This window comes from Amblyomma americanum, chromosome 7 (assembly GCF_052857255.1).
Source record: "Amblyomma americanum isolate KBUSLIRL-KWMA chromosome 7, ASM5285725v1, whole genome shotgun sequence".
Classification (NCBI taxonomy): domain Eukaryota; kingdom Metazoa; phylum Arthropoda; class Arachnida; order Ixodida; family Ixodidae; genus Amblyomma; species Amblyomma americanum.
Window position 1 is genome coordinate 68,991,010 of NC_135503.1, and position 20,691 is coordinate 69,011,700.

The 20,691-nt window shown below is 48.6% G+C and overlaps 2 protein-coding genes across 2 annotated transcripts in view; both read right to left on the reverse strand.

The window, feature by feature from the left end:
- Positions 1 to 243: 243 nt before the first annotated feature.
- LOC144099298 (putative phosphorylase b kinase regulatory subunit alpha) lies at positions 244 to 6,826 on the reverse strand. The gene is given in 4 exon segments (XM_077632488.1): positions 244 to 2,592; positions 2,968 to 5,298; positions 5,300 to 5,923; positions 6,685 to 6,826. Coding segments are annotated over 3 exon segments (3,453 nt in total). The 5' UTR covers positions 5,858 to 5,923; positions 6,685 to 6,826; the 3' UTR covers positions 244 to 2,028.
- A 2,948-nt stretch (positions 6,827 to 9,774) lies between these two features.
- The window catches only part of LOC144097199 (putative phosphorylase b kinase regulatory subunit alpha), a 34,190-nt gene continuing 23,273 nt past the window's right edge, over positions 9,775 to 20,691 (reverse strand). Inside the window, exons 5-6 of the mRNA XM_077629951.1 lie at positions 19,912 to 20,132; positions 9,775 to 10,240 (exon numbers count right to left, since the gene is read on the reverse strand). Coding sequence (XP_077486077.1) covers positions 9,884 to 10,240; positions 19,912 to 20,132 — 578 coding nt within the window. The 3' untranslated portion in view covers positions 9,775 to 9,883. The remainder of the gene's footprint in view (positions 10,241 to 19,911; positions 20,133 to 20,691) is intronic.

Here is a 20,691-nt window from a genome sequence, read left to right on the forward strand (position 1 = left end):
CAGCAAAGCACCACCACTGAGCCATAGCAGTGGCACTTGACGAACTAACTATACCTGTTTACATACCCCTGGGTACATTGCATCATGTAGTGGTTGTAATCACAGGGACTTTCAACTGACCATAAACTCTGCCAAGAGCACCACTGTTAACTGAGCAGAAGTTAACTACGTCCTCTTTTCTGGTTTTTTTACAACACATGGGCATGGTGAAAGAATCGCCAATAATAAAGATGTCGGAACTGCTTTCATGAAAAATCAATATTTTTATTCCTGCATATTTTATCTAATACAAGTTCAGCAAGCAAGCTATACCTGAAGAAATCACTTGCCACCCTACAATCACAGAGCATAGCTGGATGTGTAAAAGCTGCAGTACAAACTATACGGGTGTATTCCAGTACAACAAAGAGTAGAACAAACCAGTGGCCAATGTTCCATACTAACGAGAAGAAAAGAAATGATTAATTGAAGAAGCAAAAGTTCCAAGTTTACCGGTGTAGTACAGCACTTGAACCTGCTTTTCTTGTGTTGCTGGACAGAACTCCCTGCATAGACGACTCTTCGTTACTTACCTAGCAGAAACATTCTCACTTTTCTTTGACTCATAGACGACGGAATGCTTTGAAAAGGAAGAACACAGTGCAAGTAAAGAAAAATTGAAACGAAAACGAAATGCTTCTGCAATACACTAGACTAGTCAAACACACTGGCTGCAGTCAGAGGCACATTTAAAAAGGGGTGGTGCGGATGCACATCTGGTCTGAAGCAAAAACTTTGCATGAGAAAATGACATAGGCACCCAGATTTTTGATGAAAACCATTCGGAAATGCATTGCAAAATAATGACCCCCCTCACCCAACCGGCCCCTGCAAAAACAGCCCATTACTCCACCCCTGGCTGCAGTTTTAGGAACTGGTGACCGTAGACCCACCATTTTAAGAGTATTCCCCTTTTTTTTTTCTCGTAGGTGATGGTGCTAGGTATTCTAATACTTTGACCTACTACTACAAACAAACCATTTGCTGCATCTCCCATGCCTACAACAGCATGCTGAACAAAGCAAGGAAAGAAATTTCAGCCACAGTCAGTGCTGGATCCATTTGCGATCGCTTTGCCCTTGCTAAAGCACTTGGTGAGGAAGAAAATCGCCCTCTTACAAAAGGGCAGAGCTTCGCGCAGTTACATCCCAACCATGGACTCCTGAGATGCACATACGCTTTGCTAATGTGCGAGACTTGTAGTATAAAGTTGAAGGAGTTGTGACCTTGTCACAATCCATGCAGGAACAAACTGCCATCTTCAACACGTTTCTGCTTCAGTTAAAGTAACTGAAAGACGACCATTACAGTGGCCACGCGCAAGCTTCAGTTGCATTAGTTAGCAGTACACCTCAACGTTGAGTGCTGCTAGAGCACAAAAGTGCAAAATTTCTTCACTGTAAGACTTAACCTACAATAAATTAGAGCACCTGTTCATGACCTAGAGCGACTTTGGCGATCTTTTATCCGCTATCTATGTACTATCAAAACGATATCCATGCCTTGGGATTCATTTTGATAATAAGACAATGGTATTCTTGAATTATACCTGAACCTATGTGCTGCCTAACTGCACTGCAATGATTGCCAGTGACTGCACAGTACCAACAGTGTGCTCAGCACACATATGCATGACAAGCCCAATCACAGATTGGGCAACCTTATTGTGACACATTCTATTCACATGCATCTGATGAGGAAGTACAATAGAGCACATTGAAAATGCTAGCCATACAATCTCCAGGAAGTGCTTTGTCAGTGCTGCTGCACAGTAAAAAAATAAAGGGAGGCAATGACTCATGCAATGACTTTCCATCATCCTCCATCATGCAATGACTTTCATAGGAATGTACAGTCTTCAACAAAACGCCCTATGTGCAGAGCCTACAAAACTGTAACAAAGAATCACAGATAAAAAAGGTTAGAAGGGCCAACCAACAGAAAAGACAAAGCTGCTTGCAAATACAAATGTGCTTGACCTTCTGGACATCAAGAAAGTGGGCACTCCAGAACAGACTGTGGAAGGTCATGAAGCGTGTATGCAACTGAGCGAACCAAGTAGGTCATGGTACCAAAGCAACCACTGGGTGCACTGTCGAGGAAATGCTGGCAGAAGCCTGCCGTTCGACAGCCCGAAACAACAGGTGAATTCGCAAGGCAACAGAGCGTCGAGTTTCCTCTGCACAAGCGCTGGTCCTCGAGGAAGAGGGCATGTGCCCTCTGGATGATGGTCTCAACATCGATGGGCATGCTGAAATGTGCCACAGCTTCGTTCTCAACAACCAGGCTCAGCACCATGAGGGCCTCCACAACCAGCTGCCGGTGTTCAGGCTCGGGAACCTTGTTGAGCATCTCCTCAACGCGCAGCGCAAACTTGAGCTCCCCAGGCGTCATCTCCTTGGTGAGAGTATGCTGGAGGCACTGGCCGCCCACCCAGACACCGGGGCAGCGCTCGAGGACGCGCCAGACACAGGAGTAGAAACCAACAGGAACCCGATTCAAGGCACCGTCGAGGCGTCGTCGGCGCAGCCACTGGCCCTGGCGGTCAGACACCTGCAAATGGCCAAAGAAATATGCATAACACCAAAACCTCTGTTGACAAGAGTTAATAAGATTCAAAGGAATAAAGGTACAGTTTTTTGGCACATGCTGACAAAATTCTCCTCAAATATAATGTTAGTTTTGTCTTGGAAACTTGATTTTTAGGGACATAAAATGTCCTTATATTAGCAGGAACATGGTTACATGATGGATGCTATGAGAAATCTAAAGACATTATGAATTACCGCTGAGATTACTGTTGTGTTCAAACAGACCCATCCTTTCCACTGTATAACTGCTTACCGTTTTATAACTGTTTTAAGTGCACCCACCACTGTAAGAACCCCGGCTAGGGTTGTCAGTATATCGAAGCAAATAAATGATTACCTGTGAGTCATCTTGGCGATCACCATGAACAAAGGTGTCGACAATGCTGCGCTTAGCAGCAAAGCTCCCTGGACTAGTTGCCGATATGCTCTTGACAGCCGCCAGCTCCCTACCACTGAGAATGTTCAGTAGTAGCGACTTCATCTCAAACGGGCTTAGATTGAGAAGCCGGTCAGCTGTGTCCTGCACTGAGCACTTTGTGGCACGTGCCAGCTCTGCTGCCATGACCTGGATGATGAGGCCGACCCGCAGCCGCAGCATCTCGCGGAAGAGGTGCGGATCCGTCCGTATGTACATGGCCAGGTAAGCAAGAAGCTCCTGGGTCAGCATGGCCGTGCTCTGGTCTCCTTTGTAAGCCCGCGCAATGATGACCCTTAATTCCTTAGTCGAGAGTGGCCGTGTGATCACCTCTTCATTGAGCGGTGGCATGCCCACCGTCACCTGCTTCTGGCGCACGAGCAAGTCCGTCACAGACTTAGCTAGGTCTTCAACCCGTTTCCCGAGGCAACTGGCGAAGTGCCGCACCAACCCCCACTTGTGCTCGCGGCACGTGCGCTCATAGAAATCCTGGAAGAGGTCTTTTACAGTGACAACCGAGTGTGGCTGGCCAAGTCCTGTGTCCCAGTTGAGGCCTTTGTGAACAGAGAGGTAGTGCAGGATGTCTCCCTGCTCCTCAAGAGAGTCGGTCTCACGCAGAGTGGTCAGCAGTTCCCACTCGGCCACATGATCGAGGTGCAGTTCCGACATTGCTCTGAGAGGAACGTCTTCTTCGAGAGATGCCCGACGAGACACAGCTGGATACGATGACATAAATGTGCTGAACTCAGCATCAAATCCATCTTTTCCGGTAATGGAGCGTGACCGCTTCACAAGACCCGCAACCCCCGACTTTCGAGAACGGGCACCTGGCATACCCATTCGCAGAGGGTCGCGCATTATGGCCCCAGGGCGGTTGAGCCATGTGCGACGCATCTCTCTGTCCAGATAATCCCGTACCTGCACTGGCAAGCTTTCCGGGTCCCCATCCTCATAGTCCCTGAGAAAGTCCAGACTAGCCATGCAGGAAGTGCTGATAAAATCACTTAGTTTGCCTAAACATACCCGTGTGCCATTGAGGTATCCACTCGACAGCTTTTTTATGGTTTGGCGCAAGCTGAGAGGAACCCTTTCGTTTACCAGCTGCCTCTGCTGAAGAGTCACGACCATTATTGGCCGTCCCAAAATGTTCCAGTGTGAGCGAAGGACAGAAATGTCTGAGCACAGGGTGTTTGCAAAAAGGTCGACATCATTAACCAAGTGGAATTCCTCGCTGTCTAAATTTTGTGGTGAGAACACAAAGAGCCGGTCCTGCAGGAGGTACAGCTTGCTTGTTGCCAGCAAGCCGACATCTTTGGACGGACGGCCCTTGAGACCCAACTTGCGGCTTTGGCCCAAGTGAGAGTAGAGCTCTCCCAATACCCGAGCAGGTTGCACTTCAAAAGGACAGACCTCACTGACTGTTTCGATGTCAGGGTAGACAGGTGCGAGCTTTTCCTGTAGATATGAATCTTCGGCTAGCAGAACTACCTGAACTACTACCTCAGGCCGCTTCAGGGAGCACAGACGACGGTTCAAAGGGTCCAACTCACCAGGTGCAAGAAACCCTTCTTGTAGAAGACGGCCAAGTATAAACAGAGACTGGGCCCACATGAAGGGGACCTGTCCAACTGGCACCCTAACCTGGCTGTGAGGAGTCTGGTATTCGAGATGCACTTTGTCTGCAGGCACACCATACATCTCAGGCACAAGCCTGAGGCCTTCATCTGTCTTTACCATGACACGCTCTAGCCTTTCAGAATACTCATCAGCCATATTTGTGTCACCACGAAACAAAGCATCAATAATCATGTAGCAAAAAAAGAGCGGCCACTCGCACTCAATGTTTTCAAAAGCTTGGAGCTCCCAAGGTTCATAGTGCAGCCTTCGGGAATCCTCCTTGGCAGTCTTGTAACCATCACGAAGGAACCGTTTACAGCCGTAGTGACCCTGCAACTTCTCGATGACAGTTGCACGCGTTGTTTCAATCAGCTCGGGGTCTGTAACTGAGAAGGCAGGGAAGCCGATCACAGACAGAAGTGCTGCACCGACTTCCTTAGAGTTTGACTCTCGTGGAAGCATCGAATTGAGCACGGCATTGCACTTTTGGGCTTCATCCGGAAGCACATGGATGACAGAAGGCGGCCCACCTCTGCCCCCGAAAAGGTCCAATTCATTCATGGCTTCGAGAGCAGCCTTGGCAGCACCAACAGAGCTAGCATTTAGCTCGGGTAGCCCATGGTTAGTCTTGTCACCCCCGTTCCCATATGCCATAGTCTGGAATGCAGTAGGCATTCTCAATGTAAAACACGAGGTTCTGCACAAACGCCACTTCGTCGAGGCTAAACACGATCTGAAGGCCTGATGCAGTCATCTGTGCGAGCACCAACAGGTAGAGAGAGGTAGCATCCAGCTGAAGATGACCCCACTCGCCGTCACTGACGCAGGTGCTCCCAGTTACTGAGCTGTACTTGGCATGGAGGCAATCAGCAGGGCTCTGACTCTCCTTGAAGCGCTCGAGCTTGTCCTTCTGCTTCATCATGGCCATGAGCAGACCGCGCATCAGCTTGACGCAGCTCTGCTCTAGCTCGTATGTTTTGGCGCGGTCTTCGTCAAGTTCTGCGTTCTTCTTGTAGGCCATTGAGAGACCCCAGACGGACAGCACGCAGTAGACATTGTCGCGCACCCAGGCGTGGTTGTCGTATTTCTGCGAGGGAATCAGTCCTGTCACGGGATCCTGGAAGTTAAGGACAGTATGGTAGAGCAGGCGCTGGTAGTAGTCCAGCCGCACACCAGAATTGCTTCTGCTCCTCATTTTGGGCAGCTCACTTGCAAATCTCTGAAGCGGTATGTTGTGTAGCGATCCGCTGGCGTGAGCGGACTGCAAAGAAAGGAAGCCCATGTTACGCTCGCAACGGAAAGCTTGCACAACACACAAGGGCACACGTTTTGATTACCAGGACGCATACAAGTTTGTGCAAGCTTACGTCGAAGGCACTTATGTAGGCATGGAACTACCAGCCAGGTCTTAGTTAACCACCATGCCATGCGCAGCAACTTGTAACACTTGGCAAGATAACAGCGCACTCCGCGACTATGTCAAAGCCAATTAACCACAGCGCAATATGACACAATGCGGCTTCTCAGAAATGGCGTCGTAGTTGTCCATGAAGACATGGCTGGCGCTAGAAATTCATTAATGGGCTGAAGCTCTTCAAGTGAATGTTCAGCTGTAAAAACCTTAGCGAACAGAGCATCTTATGCGCTGTAGACGCCTTTTGGGTCACAGGCACACGGGCATATAATCCAGCACTTAGCTGTTTCGTGCTTTGCACAGCAAACGAATCCACACTTACGAGGCAAATTTCGACACACACTCCACGCTGCGCTATCTGCGGAAACAACCACCGGGCTTGCTCAATCGCTGGAGACCGATGCGTAGTCTAACAGCGGCTTGACAGCTTTTGTCGTCATGCCCAACAAGACAACACTCAAAGAAATGCCTCAGCCATAGCCTAGCGCAAATACAGAGATGGTGAAAAGATTACTGTTTACACGCGGATTTTTTTTCGAGGTTCATAACGAGGCCCTTAGTGGAACGCGGATGCGTTATCACGTCTGTCCGCTCCGTTACCGGCTCACCTTTGGTTACTTGCAACGACATTCCAGGTCTGACAACAGGTGCAAACTGCAGCATGCGTAGGTCTCGCGCATAATGGTACGCGGGTCAGAGACAAACAACTCGAACTTCATTGTTACGTCAACATGACCGGTCCTCACAGACAACCGCACGGCTGGACGACCTGACGGACGGACAGCCGATTAGCGCAATTTGGCTTGTCCTGGCTAGCTTGGCATTTGGCCGGCTTTCATGGCGGCTAGTGTTGACTAGCTTGGCTGTGCTCGGATTCGGGAACTAACTCTAGAAAACTAGAGCTGCAAGGTGTGGCACGGTGGTTGAGGCTGTGAAATGGGCTCCAAAACTTTCCAATTTGCTTTTGTACGTGATATCCTTATCTCCTGTCGCATTGACATGACTTTAGCTGCGGCAAGGCTGGTTTCCCACTCTAAAACGGGAAGAACCACTCGTTGCGCTTTGCACTTAATTGCACGCGGAAGTGTGAGATTTGCAGCGTTAGGTGCACGTAATACAGGTCAGACCCTCATTTACGGAACCCCTCCGCTGCGATATGATCTTAATGAACCTGGGTGCAAACTAAAGGTTTGTCCCGTATGGACAACGTTTCTGCACTTTACATTTTGTGTTCTCGCAAGGCCCAACTTTTCAAGCAGTCACGGTGGAACTAATATGGTTCCGACGAAACTAATGCGGTCACTGCATTATCCTACGTTTAAAATGAACATACACTGTTCCATGCAGGGCGGAAGCGTTTCTGGGAAGGGTGCGTCACGAATCTTACGGAGCAGGTGCCGCAGAGTAAATTACTGCTTCTTAAATGGGTGACATCGTTGAGCGGCATATGAAGCAAGGCACTCACACGGGGATAATCTAGTCCGGAGAAAATGTTGCTATTTCGCACGAAACGCGACCACAGAATGGAAGAAGCCAATTCAGCAGCGAGAAGAGGTACTCGATGCGTTGTGCGTGTGAAAAATGAGATCCATGCAAGGGGACCGAATGCCGCAAAAAACTCCGGTCCATAATCAGCGCGGCATTGTTTCCGGCTTTCCACAGCAGCGCCTCGCGGAAAGCCAACGACACGCGATCGCATGTTCCCTTTAACCATAATGTACTTTTCACCGAGGCAATTTCTCCGAACATTACTCTGTAGGAATATGAAATAGTGTAAGTTTTTGAGTTACGACTACCACTGCATATGGCAGTTACGCTTGCAAGCTTTTTAAACACACCGTTCTTTATCTGCCTGCAGGAATTAAACATTAAACAATGCAATATATATTTCCGGTAAACGACGTACAGTAAATTATGGGCGGTTCTGAGAAAAAAAAACTGCGGAGAGCAGCAATTGACATCCTAAAACCGGTTCATGGCAGCAGCAGGGCGAGAACAATAGGACTTTAGGAAATACCAAGCAAATGCAGAGCAGCACAAAGAAAGCAAAACTAAATCAGGAAAAAAAAACAAGCAAGTTACATGAACTGATCAAAATGGCAGTTAAAGAGAGTTATATATATGACATGCAGATAAATCATGGGATTCACACTAATAATAAATAATTTTCACAGCAGATATGCGGGAAAACTATATGTTGACAGACCTCTAAAATAACTAAAATGATAGAAACATATAGTTATCTACAAAAATAATCGTAAAGGGTAGATAATATGCAAAGGGAAATATCAACAACATTCTCAGATATTAGAGTATTCAGCAGGACAGGCAATGTTTAAGCGATCATTTGCTTACCATAATTAGTGCGCGCGTGCGTAACTCAGCAATATTCCGGACAGCGTGTTTGGCAATGAAATACATTTTGCTTTAGATTGGCCATTGAATGAATATAAAGATAAATCGATTTACACTACATATTATATGTATGTGGCAATCTGTAATTGTACAGATTGAGAACGTTACATATTTTAAGCTCTTGAAACAGAGGTTTACTTGGGGTATCCTATGGCACATCACACATCTCACGGGCAAACTTTTTCTCAAGCATAAAGAGCCGATTTATGTTAGCGGCAGACGTATATAGTAGCACAGACGAAGCAACAGTAATTCAGGTGACTGATAAAAACAGACATGTATATAAGCGGCTTTATATTTCGCGCATGATACGTCTAAGGGTGAAGATTAGTATGTTTTTGTATTGTTTTTTGTATTGTTGTTCTTAGTATTGGTATGTTTTTTCTCTGTCTTTGTATTAATTGTGCATATAAACCTTTGCATACTGAATGGTAAACATATGCGGAAATCAATCGCATGGGTGTTCTTTTCGTCTTTTTTTTTCGTATTGCCCTTTCATTAACCACGGTTCCATAAGAATGTATAACGTTACCTTGCCTCTCTGCTTTTTATTTCGCTTTATAACTATATGACCACGTGAGTACTTTACTTAATAACCCCCCCCCCCCCCCTTAAGTAATGCCCAACCCAGGGCCCTTAAGGGACGATAAATGATGATCATGAAAATATACTGTCAAGTGCATGGCTATTCCATGATATATCGTGGTCAAAAATGATGCCCAAGGTTCTTGCGGAACTCACAAGTTCAGTTTTTGCTATGTTCAGTGTGACGTCACCAGGAACTGTAGCGTTTTTGTTCGTGGCTTGCAAAAGTATAGCGTTTGTTTTGGCTGTGTTATGAGACTGTTTACGATGGACCACACGTGTCCTTTATGTAGGAAAGAATTAGAAGTACTTAGTAACACTTGGCAACAGCCCAAAAGATGTGTGAATAGGTACTGAAGATGCACCACAGGTGAGCTAGGCTTTAACTGAGCTAGCTTAAATTAGCTACGGTCGGATACAACTCAAGGACAAAGCGGCTTTTCTCAGCAAAGCCCCCTTCCAGCCAATGGCATCGGCCGATTCTCATGAGCCTGCTAGCGCGACAATGCAGGGAGTGGTCGACGAAAGGGGACGACGGTCATTATGGGCACTCTGTTGCTGTGACTGAGACGGACGCACAAAAAGAGCAGCAAATGGTGAAGGCATTTGTAGCGTGCGAAGTTTGTATATAATAGATGATTTATATAGGGACACTATGAAACAGCATAACACGTTTATTTGAAATCACCCGTACGGAGCGTGGTAGGAGCTGAACACGTCTCCTGCCATATCGAAGCTAAAGAGCGATAAAAAGAAGATAACGAAATGAACACATACAGAAGATAAAGGGAAAACAAAAGCGCGAATTCACGACAGCACGCAGTCCAGTACGGAGACGTTGACATCCGGCAAGCAGTACGCAACCGAGCGCATCAGGTAGGTCATGGTGCCGTACGGGCCGCTGGGCGCCGTGTCGTAGAAGTGCTCGCAGACGCCCACGGAGTTCTGGCAAGGCGAGGGGCAGGGCAGGGTCAAGCTGGCGCAGCACAGTGTGGCGTCACCCCGGCACTGGCGCTGGTCCTCGAGGAACAGTGCGTTGGCCCGCTGCACCAGAGACTCGACGTCGATGGGCATCTTGAATTCGGCCACGACGTCGTGCTCGACCGCCAGGCTGACCACCATCAGGGCCTCGACCAGCAGCTGCCGGTACTCGGGCTCAGGGACCTGGGACGGTAAGATTGGGACAGAGATTGGGACAGGAATTTTAACCTCCTGGGAGTTACGTGCGACAGAATAAACGGCAAGCTCTCGTGGCGCCCTTATAAGGCTTGTATACGCCTTCAGTGAGTATCACGTACCACATACATCTTGCAGATTTAAACACCAGAGGCGCCCACAAGAAATAGAGAACCAAAAGTCCTTATTTAGTACTGTGCAGTTTTCTTAGTAGAAGATGCACGCTTGGAGTTAGCGAAGGCTTTCCAAAGCTATGCTTCAGCTCCCTGCCAGACAGCGATCGACTGTTTCTTGAAGGTTAATTGAACGAAGAGACGATGTCAGTGGGCGCCTAGGAATGCGCCTCGCGCGTTCTGATCAGTGACAACTGAACCGTTTAATGCTTTAACAGTAAACTTCTCACTTTGAATGGCTGGAAATGTGCCACAGGGTTTTGCACAAGGCAACAACCTCAATCGATTCGTGACTGACTGAAAACTTTAATGGCTGAAGTATTTACAGGGAGGGTGTGCAGCGCTATAGGTGGGTTCCTCATTACAGAAGCCCATTCGCTGTAGCTGCGGCTCGGACGCGCCCGACCACGGCCTTCTGGCTCTCCAGGTCAGAGCAGCCGAGCAGTGCCGCCTCCCAGTCCTCCCGGGCAGGGTTGGGGATAGGGGGACGGTGCGGGGTTGATTGGCATGCCCGCACCATGTGGCAAATGTCCAGACTTCCCCTCACAGTGTGGGCACTTCCCTGTGCACGCGGAGACGAAATGTTTTAGAATGGCACATCGGTGTTTTAGTATAGAGGCGAAGGGACACATACTCCTCCACCTCCGCTAGGCCCTTACAGGTCTTGGGAAAGATTGCATGACCGAATTGGTAATGTTGGGTGATTTCCTTAAAAGTTAAAGCTGGATTGGGGTCGGAGTCCACATCGGGGAGAGGCGAGGGCGATGCCCGAAGAGTGAGCGCGCGGGCAGCGGCGTCGGCCGCTTCCTTGCCCTCGAGACCTGTGTGCGCGGGAGCCCCGAGATAATTTCTATCTTGAAGTATGCGGTACGCAAGATAGAGAATAAAGCCCCGAGATAATTTCTATCTTGAAGTATGCGGTACGCAAGATAGAGAATAAAGCCCCTTTCGATGTTCCTGTAGGCCCCTCGCGAGTCGGAAATGATGACCCGCGAGTCCTGATCGGTGGCGGCGAGCGCGATGGCCACCTCTTCCACACGTGTTGTCTTGTGCCCTGAGCGTGAGACCGTTCACCGCGGTGTTTTGGTGAACGACTGCGACCGTGTACCCAACCCCATGGTGTGGGTCGGAGGCGTCCACGTAGAATACTTTGTGTTCGTTCCCATAGTGGCGTGCCGAGGCTTCCGCCCGCACGAGGCGCTGGTTACTATGGTCGTCTCGGGTCATGTTGGCCGGAAGAGGGCGTACGTGCAGGGCGTATCTCCAGATTTCGGGGATGCGCACGCGCTCTTCCGTCAGTGTTGGCTGGTGGATATGTTCGGAGAAGAAGGCGGCGACCCGACGGCGTCTTTGAGGGTCTTGTGTGGTGGTTCGTCAAGAGTGCGTCTAGAAGCTCTGCGAAGGTGTTGACCATTTCCAGGCCTGCAGAAGGCGCTGGTTGGACGTGGTGACCGGAAGGTCGAGAGCACGCTTGTAAATTTTACGAAGAATTACCTCGAGGGCGTTCTCATCAAACCTGCGAAGGTGCATGTAAGGAGTAGAATACAAGATGCGACTGGTTACGAATGCGTGCGCCTGCCGCAAGGCGTCTGCGCCGTAACCCCCCCGCGGTTATTGGAAACACGGCGGACAATGCGGCCCGCCTGGTACCCCACCTTGAGCTGTTTGGCCAGTGTTGTGTCGAATCGGCAGTGTTTATGAATAAAGAGGCCCAGTACTCTGATCTCATCGTGTTCTGCGATGGGTCCGCTCGCTAGGGACAGCTCGATTTTGGTATAGTGCACTTCGGCGAGGAGCGAATGTGCACTAATTCCGATTTGGCCGAGGAGCAATAAAGGCTGCAGCGACGGGCGTAGGCGTCCACGATCTTCGCCGCTTGCTGCAGGTTGGCTTCAATGTCTGCTACCGATCCGTTATTAGACCAGATGGCAATTCCGTCGGCATATATACAGCGCACGCTGTATGCCTTCGACATTCTGGTTGGCCAGGAATTCTCGCTAGCCACTACTTTGTGCAGATTTACATATCCGCTTGGTAGTATCTGAGTCATGAAAATTCGACAGCTTCAGCATATTTGAACATTTGCAGTGGAAATGTTTGCTTAAAGATCCAGACTTCGTGACGAAAGCGGGCTTTAAAAGTTGAACACCTTTGTCGCATTGGAGAAAGTTGAACAGCGTGCTTGTAGAAACCGTAACAAAAGTCTCTGGAAGGAAGCCTTACACGCGCGTTTGGACGTACTTTTCTTCGTGAGAAAACAACCTTTATGAGGGAGTATCTCCCACGCTCTCGACGCGGTTTTTGATGTCATTAGTGAATGTCATCATAAAAAAAACGGCACCGTGCGCCTGCCAGGCACCTCCACCGGATGGATGGATGGAACGTTGAAGCGTCCCCTTTGAAACGGGGTGATGGCAGTTGCCACCATGTACAGCTTTTTTTCTTTATTTTTATCTAACTGTGTCGTCAGATGTTATTAAATCCGCCATTTTCTTTAAATACGTCTTCCTACACTTCTAATCTTATGTCACCTCTGCTTTTGAGCCACCAATCTTCCAATCGCTTTCTGCTAATTTCCACCGCAGATTTATTTACATGACCATTGTTATCTCTAAACCAAAGGGTCTCAGGAAGAGTGACAAGGCCTGCATCGACATCGGGGGATGGATGCCATTACATTTAAGTATGAGGTGTTCTATTGTTTCTACCGATTTACCACACACAGCACATGTGTCATCTTCGTTAAATATTTTTTTTGTAGCTGTGCATTCTAAGACACCCTGACCTAGCTTCAAAGCGTAGGGCACTGCCTCTTGAGTTATTATAAAACGCTTCCTACTTGATCTGCCTTTTCCACTATCGATATAGTTCTACACTATGCTTCTTTTCCATTGAATTCATCCAATTTTTACCTTCCGCGTTTTTAACCTGTCGTTTAATGCTCTTTCTTTCTCCGTCCTCGTCCCTGGCATACTTAATGGTTAGCTTCCCAGCTCTTTTCCGCCATTGTGAGTTAACGCTCTTTCTGTATAGGTATTTATTACCTGAGCTGCCCACCCATTATCGTCCAATTTCCTCAGGCGTTCTTCGTATAGTATTTTACTCTGAGCTTCCCGTGCTTCGAACGATGCTCAGCCCATATCCCACTGGACTGCCTCGTTAGTGGTTTTCGCGTGGGCGCCTATTGCTAATCTTCCAACAGCGTTCTGATCTACTTATAATCTCGACTGAACTTCCGCCTTTAAGCACAGAACCGCATTCCCGAACAGGCGGCGCTGCGTTCAGCGCCACCAACGGCTAGGTTGGCGTCACGAGTGAGAAGGCTCCGCGCAGTAGCAGACGATTTTCCGTGACTATGTGGCAACAGGCACCTGCGCGCCGATCCTTATAGAAGCCGGGTTCCGTCTGCCTTTTGGCTGACAAGTTTTTTTCGAGGAGGGAGCTTGGCTAAAGGCATCAAGATTTTTTAATCCTGCCATGTTCACCTGTGAAAGAAATTTTGGCTGAAGACGGGCATGAAGTGTCAGCCCCGGTCCATCGCGCAGACATGCTTCTCTGCGCCCTCGAAATCAATCGACTTGAAGGAATATTCGTTTGTTCGCTTAGGCAAGTTTTAACGGTTCGTATTTCTTACAGAGCTGTCACCGACCAGCCAGGTGGTCGAAGCAGCCTGCAGCTGCAGGGCAGGCGTTATTTATTTACATGTACTGCCGACCTCATGCAAGGTCTTGGGCAGGAGTGGGTGGCAATGATCATACAGAATATATACATCTGACAAGAAAGCGCACTTCAAGATAACAGATGGTCTCCAGTGCCAAAATCGGCATGGTTCTTTATACAAAGTTCAATTGTGACCGGGAAAAAAAATGTGTCAAGGGAGTAAAAGGTGAATACGGGGCACAAGAACAGGCTCAGAGCAGCTTACAATACTTTTTGTTTTTTACTCAGGAGTGCGTCTGTGAACGTATCAAGAGTGGAGCATTCAAAAGTTTGGGCATCCAGTGCATTCCAGTCACGTGTTGTCCTGGGAAAAAAAGAGTTCTTGAGCACGTTGGTTTTACATGTGAAATCGTTTGCAGGAAAAGGCAAACATGACGCTGCTGTGGCAGCTTTTTGGAGCGGAGCGACACACTGTCGAAAACTAGTGACCCTCAAGCAACGGGAATACCGAGCTGCAGAAAAGTGTACCCAAGACATTAAATGTGGCCAAATAAGACAAATTAGAAAGTATTAAAAGCCCTTATGAAATCCTCTTCTCGCGAACACTGGAAGGTTTTCACGTTTCATATGTGTGAGGTTAATTTATCTCAAGGCATCCTACATTGCCTGCTAAGATAAAAGGCAAACAGCCATGATTCTGATATTTTTCTGTGGCGGTACGTTGCATGTTCGTCCTTTTTGGGAACTGTAAAGCCAGTGAAGGTGCATATAATAAAAAAGATTTTTTTCGCCCCCAGTCGAGTGTTTTCACCCTAATTAAACAGTTGAAGTGAGCACCCGTGGTGTCTTCTTTCTTGTGTGTGTTGTCTTGGCGCAAAAATCTTGTTATTATGTCTGATCACCACCTAGCCCAGCAGCTAACTCTTCTAAAATGAAGGTGGAGTATGTGGTCAACCCTTCTGAAGGCGTTAAGTACAGCCTTAATGACCTCTTGCGAGCCGAATAATTCGGAGAGTGCGAAGACCTTCCTACTAGCAAAAATAATCAAGGCACAATAGAACTGTTTGAACGGGCCACGCGATCGTTGCCCGATTGCCCCAGCTATCAGACAGCGCCAAACGGCTCAACATTGATGCGGAAGAAACGGGATTTTCACGAAAGGTTTGTGTAGTTTGTTTGAGGTTGTGTAATGTAGCTGCTGGATATGTCTCAGTCTGTCCGATGCAGAAGCAGACGTTATCAGAAACATGCCATAGTAGCTCCAGAGAACCTGACAGAGCTCTCACTAAGCGCCCAGAACAGACTTCATTGGAAATAAGAAAAGATTCCGCGCATAGCTATAACTAAGGTGGGCAGTCTTAAACTAAAAAAATAGGCAGAGATTAATGTGGTATGACGTGACGTAATGGCCAGTAGGGTTTCGCGCGACAACTACAAGCATACTGCGCCCCCCTTTCGCTTTTATCTAAAAGCCGAAAATGCAATGTACATTCACGAAAGTATGCGCTGCTTAGAAAAGAAAGGCAAAAAGGAAAAGTATTTGTTTTTCAGCAGCAGCACGGCAAGGGGCACATATTGTGCTGGGTAGAAGCGCTTCAATGAATATGATTCATTACCGAGCTCAGTACACAACTTATATTTTTTTTTTCAGGCACACTTTCCTGCTGACCCCAAAATTTAGAAGACAGAGAAAGACCTCATTTTTCAGAGAGATTTCACAGGGTCAGCTGTGCGATACGGAACCGCAATGGAAGTAAAAGCTCGACTTGTGTTCTAGAATAAAACAACGTTTCCGTGTCAGTTTTCGGTCGGGAAGATACGCGTAAAACTGGATCCCAGGTGAATTGCGGTAAGTGCTGCTGCAGCCGACAGCACAGCAATTTTTTGTACTCTTTACAAAGTTCATTGGTACCTGAAATAACCTCACCTGCGTACCGCAAAATTCTGCTTCGCCCGGCGAGTTCGCACCGCCGTCTCTCTGAACGCGCTCCGCCTTCTCACTGCGCTGTCGCTAGTGGCGCGCGTGTCGCTCCGGAGTTAGATGAGCACGGTGTCTACAACGCGAACTTCAGCGACAGAAGATCGAAAGTTCACCGAATGACATGGTCGCTGTGAATATCTCGTGCAATTGACCCCAAATGGACATGGAACTGAGGGGTGTCAGAGACAGCGAATGGAGTTCGGGTATACCGTATAGTTGCTGAATATGCCGGGACCACGCAGCCCGCTTGAGTTCCGATCTTGAGTTGTCGCTGAAATTCGCGTTACGTTACGTGCAGTGTGGCAACTATCGCGTGAAATGTCTACCCGGTCACCAGATCGAACGATGTAGCTGTTTGCCCCTCTCTCCACACGTCACGGAAGGTCTACAGACGCGGCGGCGCAACACCGAGTAGACTTTAGTGCTCGCTCCGTGACCTCACGAGCTGGATGAACTGAAGGCCATGAATGAATGACTCGAATTGAAGGTCGAAGCGCTCCCGCTGGTCACGCAATGCGCGTTATGATATAGATTCGACCGTGGCCATCTGAGGCGCGGTTTGCCAAGTGGACGCATGCCTTAAGAAAAGCGGACTACCGCGCAAGTCGCGTTCGCAGATTCATCCGTGCCCGAGCCATACGGCTGTGTTGAGTTCGAACATTTGTGCGCGCTTTCCCTTTTTGCACGCATGGTGGTGGTGGTGGTTGCTATGAAGGGGGGGGGGGGGATACTGGTCCCGACGTATGTTGGCCCTTTGGGCATCACTCTTGGGGCCCAGCGCATGCTGGCGACACGCACCCGCCTCCGCCTAACGACGTCACTAAGCGAGAACTATACTCGGCGTCGGTCGGCGGCGTGCGCTCTCGTCCAGTTCGACCGTGGTCACGCTTGCGGCAGCCCTCGCCACTTTTCTGCTCTCTCCTCGCTGCCCCTTTCCCTTCTCTCCTCCTCGAACTTCTGCGGTCACCGGGCGACAAGCGACGAAAGCCCCGCAAACGGGACATTAGCAGGTGTCGTTAATGTTGTTAAGCCTAACGTTATTGCCTTTATCGCTAAGGCTTATTGTTTTTGTATCTCTCTAGGACAGCCCCAAACTACCGTTGTAAAATGAGGACGGGTACGTTTGGGGCAGCGCCTATTGCTCTACAGCAACAGCAGCGATCAGCGCGGTTCGGCTCAGCCAAGGCCGCCTCCCTCTTCAATGCCAGTCATATCGCACTTCGCAGAAGGAATGCTTTTGACGTCCCGATTCGTTCAAACGCCGCGGTGTGGCGCAGGTCCCACTTCGATTATGGAGCGGTTATGTTGGCTTTAGAAGCAGTGGCTTACGTCATTGCCCGGGTTGCTGGTATGGCTTGTGAGTGCTTTCATATATAAAGCCCCGCCTAACCAAGAAAATGAGCGCATTAAATTTTTTCAGCGATTTCCTGTGGTATGCCGCGAGTTGCGGGTTGTTTTCGCTCGCGCTCCCAGCACTTACGGAGGAGGTAGGAATGCTAGGGAGTGAGAGAGAGGTGAATAGGGTAATGAAAGGCGGTTTGCTCTGCCGCCTCATTTGGCGGGAAATGAAATCAAAGTGGCTTTGAGTTAGGGAACGGCACAGGTCGCTGCTTAATTGGGCCAACACATTAAAGTCTACACGACCGAAAAGACACGCGCTGGTTAGTTAGAGCGAAAGTACTTGGAGCGATGGCTAGTTGGATGAAATAGCGCAAAAACGACGTTTCAATTAAACGGTGTGGATCATGGCAGTCTAGGTGAAATGTGAAATGTGTTGGAGTAAAGTCAAATGTTGTGCTTTATGAGAGATTTAAAGAGACTAAAAATACAGTGTACAGAGCTGGCATAAAACTGCAGCAAGTAAAGATGACCAGCTACGAGTGCAGTGTATGCGTCGGGGCAAAAAAAAAAAAAAAAGAACAGCGCTGAAACATAGGCTAATTGCTAGGCCTTAATTGTCACGAGCAAGCGGGCGGTGCGTTGCTTTCCACAGTGCAAGACTACAGCGCTCTCTTGTCTGTTGCAGGGCTCCTTTCAGCAGGCCACCCTGACACATACACACATGCACAGAAAAAGGGACAGGCGAACCTATAGAATATGATGCAACAACTCTGCGTTAGTATATAGTAATGGGTCTACTATATTTCGCTTCTACAATAATCGCCTTGCGGTTGTGTCTTTGAATCATATTTCGCCGTCGCTTTTAAGTTCGAGTGCTGGTGGGATGGAGGGTAGAAGAGAGTGAATTGGTGGCGGGTATAAGCCTGCTAATGGGAGGAGATGGGTGCAGAGTGAATGCGGGTTGGTAGTGCGTGGAGGCCGCCTGGAGGTTGGAGGCGGCACCAAGCGACACCAGACGGAGAGATTTTGCGAAACTGAGGGTAGTAATTTTCACTAAAAAAAAAAAAACCTGTGACATACAGATGACGATTAGTATACTGTCTCGTAACGTGTTCCACAACGTGCTGCTGTAATCAAAAGTTGCTTTACAATATTACTTTAAATTGTTATCTAGCCTCCGAGGAATTACTTGCTCTAGCTTCAAAAACTGCTCAGAAACAGCAATCCTCGCCACCCCAAGACTCCCCTGCGATTGGTGCTCTCTGCTGTCATCCCCATTTAAATTAGCGGTGGACACGTGGAATGTGTGCTGAATTCAGTTACATGCCAATTGGTGAGGAGAACAAGCATCTTGAGTACGGCAGTCCACTTCCCCAAAGACATGCCACAGGTCAGACACAGGCGGAGGCTACATAGTTCAACAAAAATTTGAAGAAAAATGTAAACAGGGGATCGAACAAACTGCAATAGGTCCTTCCACGAAACAGCGGACTACTGTGCGGGCTAATGCGCGGCGTTTTTGAAGAATGCTCTCTGTTTTGCGTGATGCCGAACAGTGGATAGTCTTTGCCAGTTTCTGAGGAGGGCTTAGGTCACCGACAAAGCAATTAGGAACGCCCCATCGCGCTGCTCAGCGGCTGTTCCTGCAACACCCAAACTGACGCTGGAACTACTGTAGTTAATGGTCGTACGGACGACAAACGATGCTGCATGCTTACGCATCAGGACAAAGGAAGGTGATTGGTTCCCTAACAGGCAGCCCAGGACCCCGATAAGCACAACTGGCGCTGTAGTCAGCGGATAAGACGATGCAACGTTCGTAACACGCTCGTTTTAGAAATTTATCGAAGAGGATAATAAATAACGCATGTCAACAGAGCTAAAGAAAAAAAAGACTTTACGTTACTGTTTATAAATACTTGCTTCGCAGTCAAAAGATGAAAAGGCAGTGACCGCTATAAAGGGAGCCGGAGGTGCAAACAAAAATCTCCTGGGATTACGTGCCGCTCTTATAGGGGCGCTTAGGGTTGGTGGGCCAGTCCCATCTGAACCATGCAGTTCTTAGTTCTTTGACTTTTTCTGGTTGAAAAAAATGCATGGGGTTCAGCATGGCCGTCTATGTGAAATTTCCAACTTGGAGCCCCCCCCCCCCCACCCCCCCCCACCCCCCTATTCTTTTAAATCCGCCCCTGCGTTTAACTGCGGTAAGCCAATCTGCGAAGCTCGCGTCGATCTTCATGATGAGTAATGCAACCGAGGCATTATGTGGGTAAAAAAAATTTAATACACGCCCCCCCCCCCCTCTCCCTTTCTGCACTATCCGACTGCGAATATCCTAGCGCCGTTCCTGTCAGATGGGAAGAGTTGCGGGACACTTTGCAGTTGCTCATAAGATCTGGAAGTCATGAAACTCGCCCAACTGTAATGCCAAATGTGGCGCTGTGGGTAAATAAATAAATAAATACCTCCGAAAGACAGGCGTGCAGTATATCAAGTATACCGACCCTGTTGAGCATTTCCTCGACGCGCAGCGCAAACTTGAGCTCGCCGGGGGTCATCTCCTTAGTGAGCGCCTGAGGCAGGCAGTAGCCGCGCACCCAGAGTCCGGGGCAGCGCTCCAGGATGGCCCAGACAAACGTGTAGAAGTCCAGGGGCACCCGGTTCAGGGCGCCGTCCAGCTTCCGACGACGCAACCACAGTCCGACCTGAGAACATGACAGGCGCGCTCAGAGTTTGAGCCGCGTAAGCTTCATGCCAAAAGCAACACCTCTTCCGTCGCCGACCAAACCTTTAACACTATCCGCTCTGTTGCGTATTTAGTCTGGCGCGTCGTAAAACGGCGCGCCGGCCTACGCAAAAACAAGGCAATCAAATGGCCCAGACGTTAGAGCTCTACAAAAATCTCTATCTGCAGTGAAACTTTGCCATAATTAAATGGACGATAATGAAATATTGGATATAACATAGCAATAGCTGTTTTCCTTGGAAGCGCCCTTAGGAGTCAGTGTATCCGATATCTTGCTTTCACGCCATAAAATTTTACTGAAAATGAATATAACAAACTACAAAAGAGCCCCTGGCCATTTCGTGCCGAGTACATTGATATACAGAAGTTGCAGCGATGGCTAGAGGTAGAAAGTCCGCCTCGATTGCAAAAGACCGCGGCAGGAGTCCCGGTGGCGTGCGATTTCTCCACAGCATAAAAAAAACCTAGCGTCGATGGAATTGAATAACATGATCTGGGGTGCTGCTTAACTGATCCCGGCGACCATAGCCGACTATGC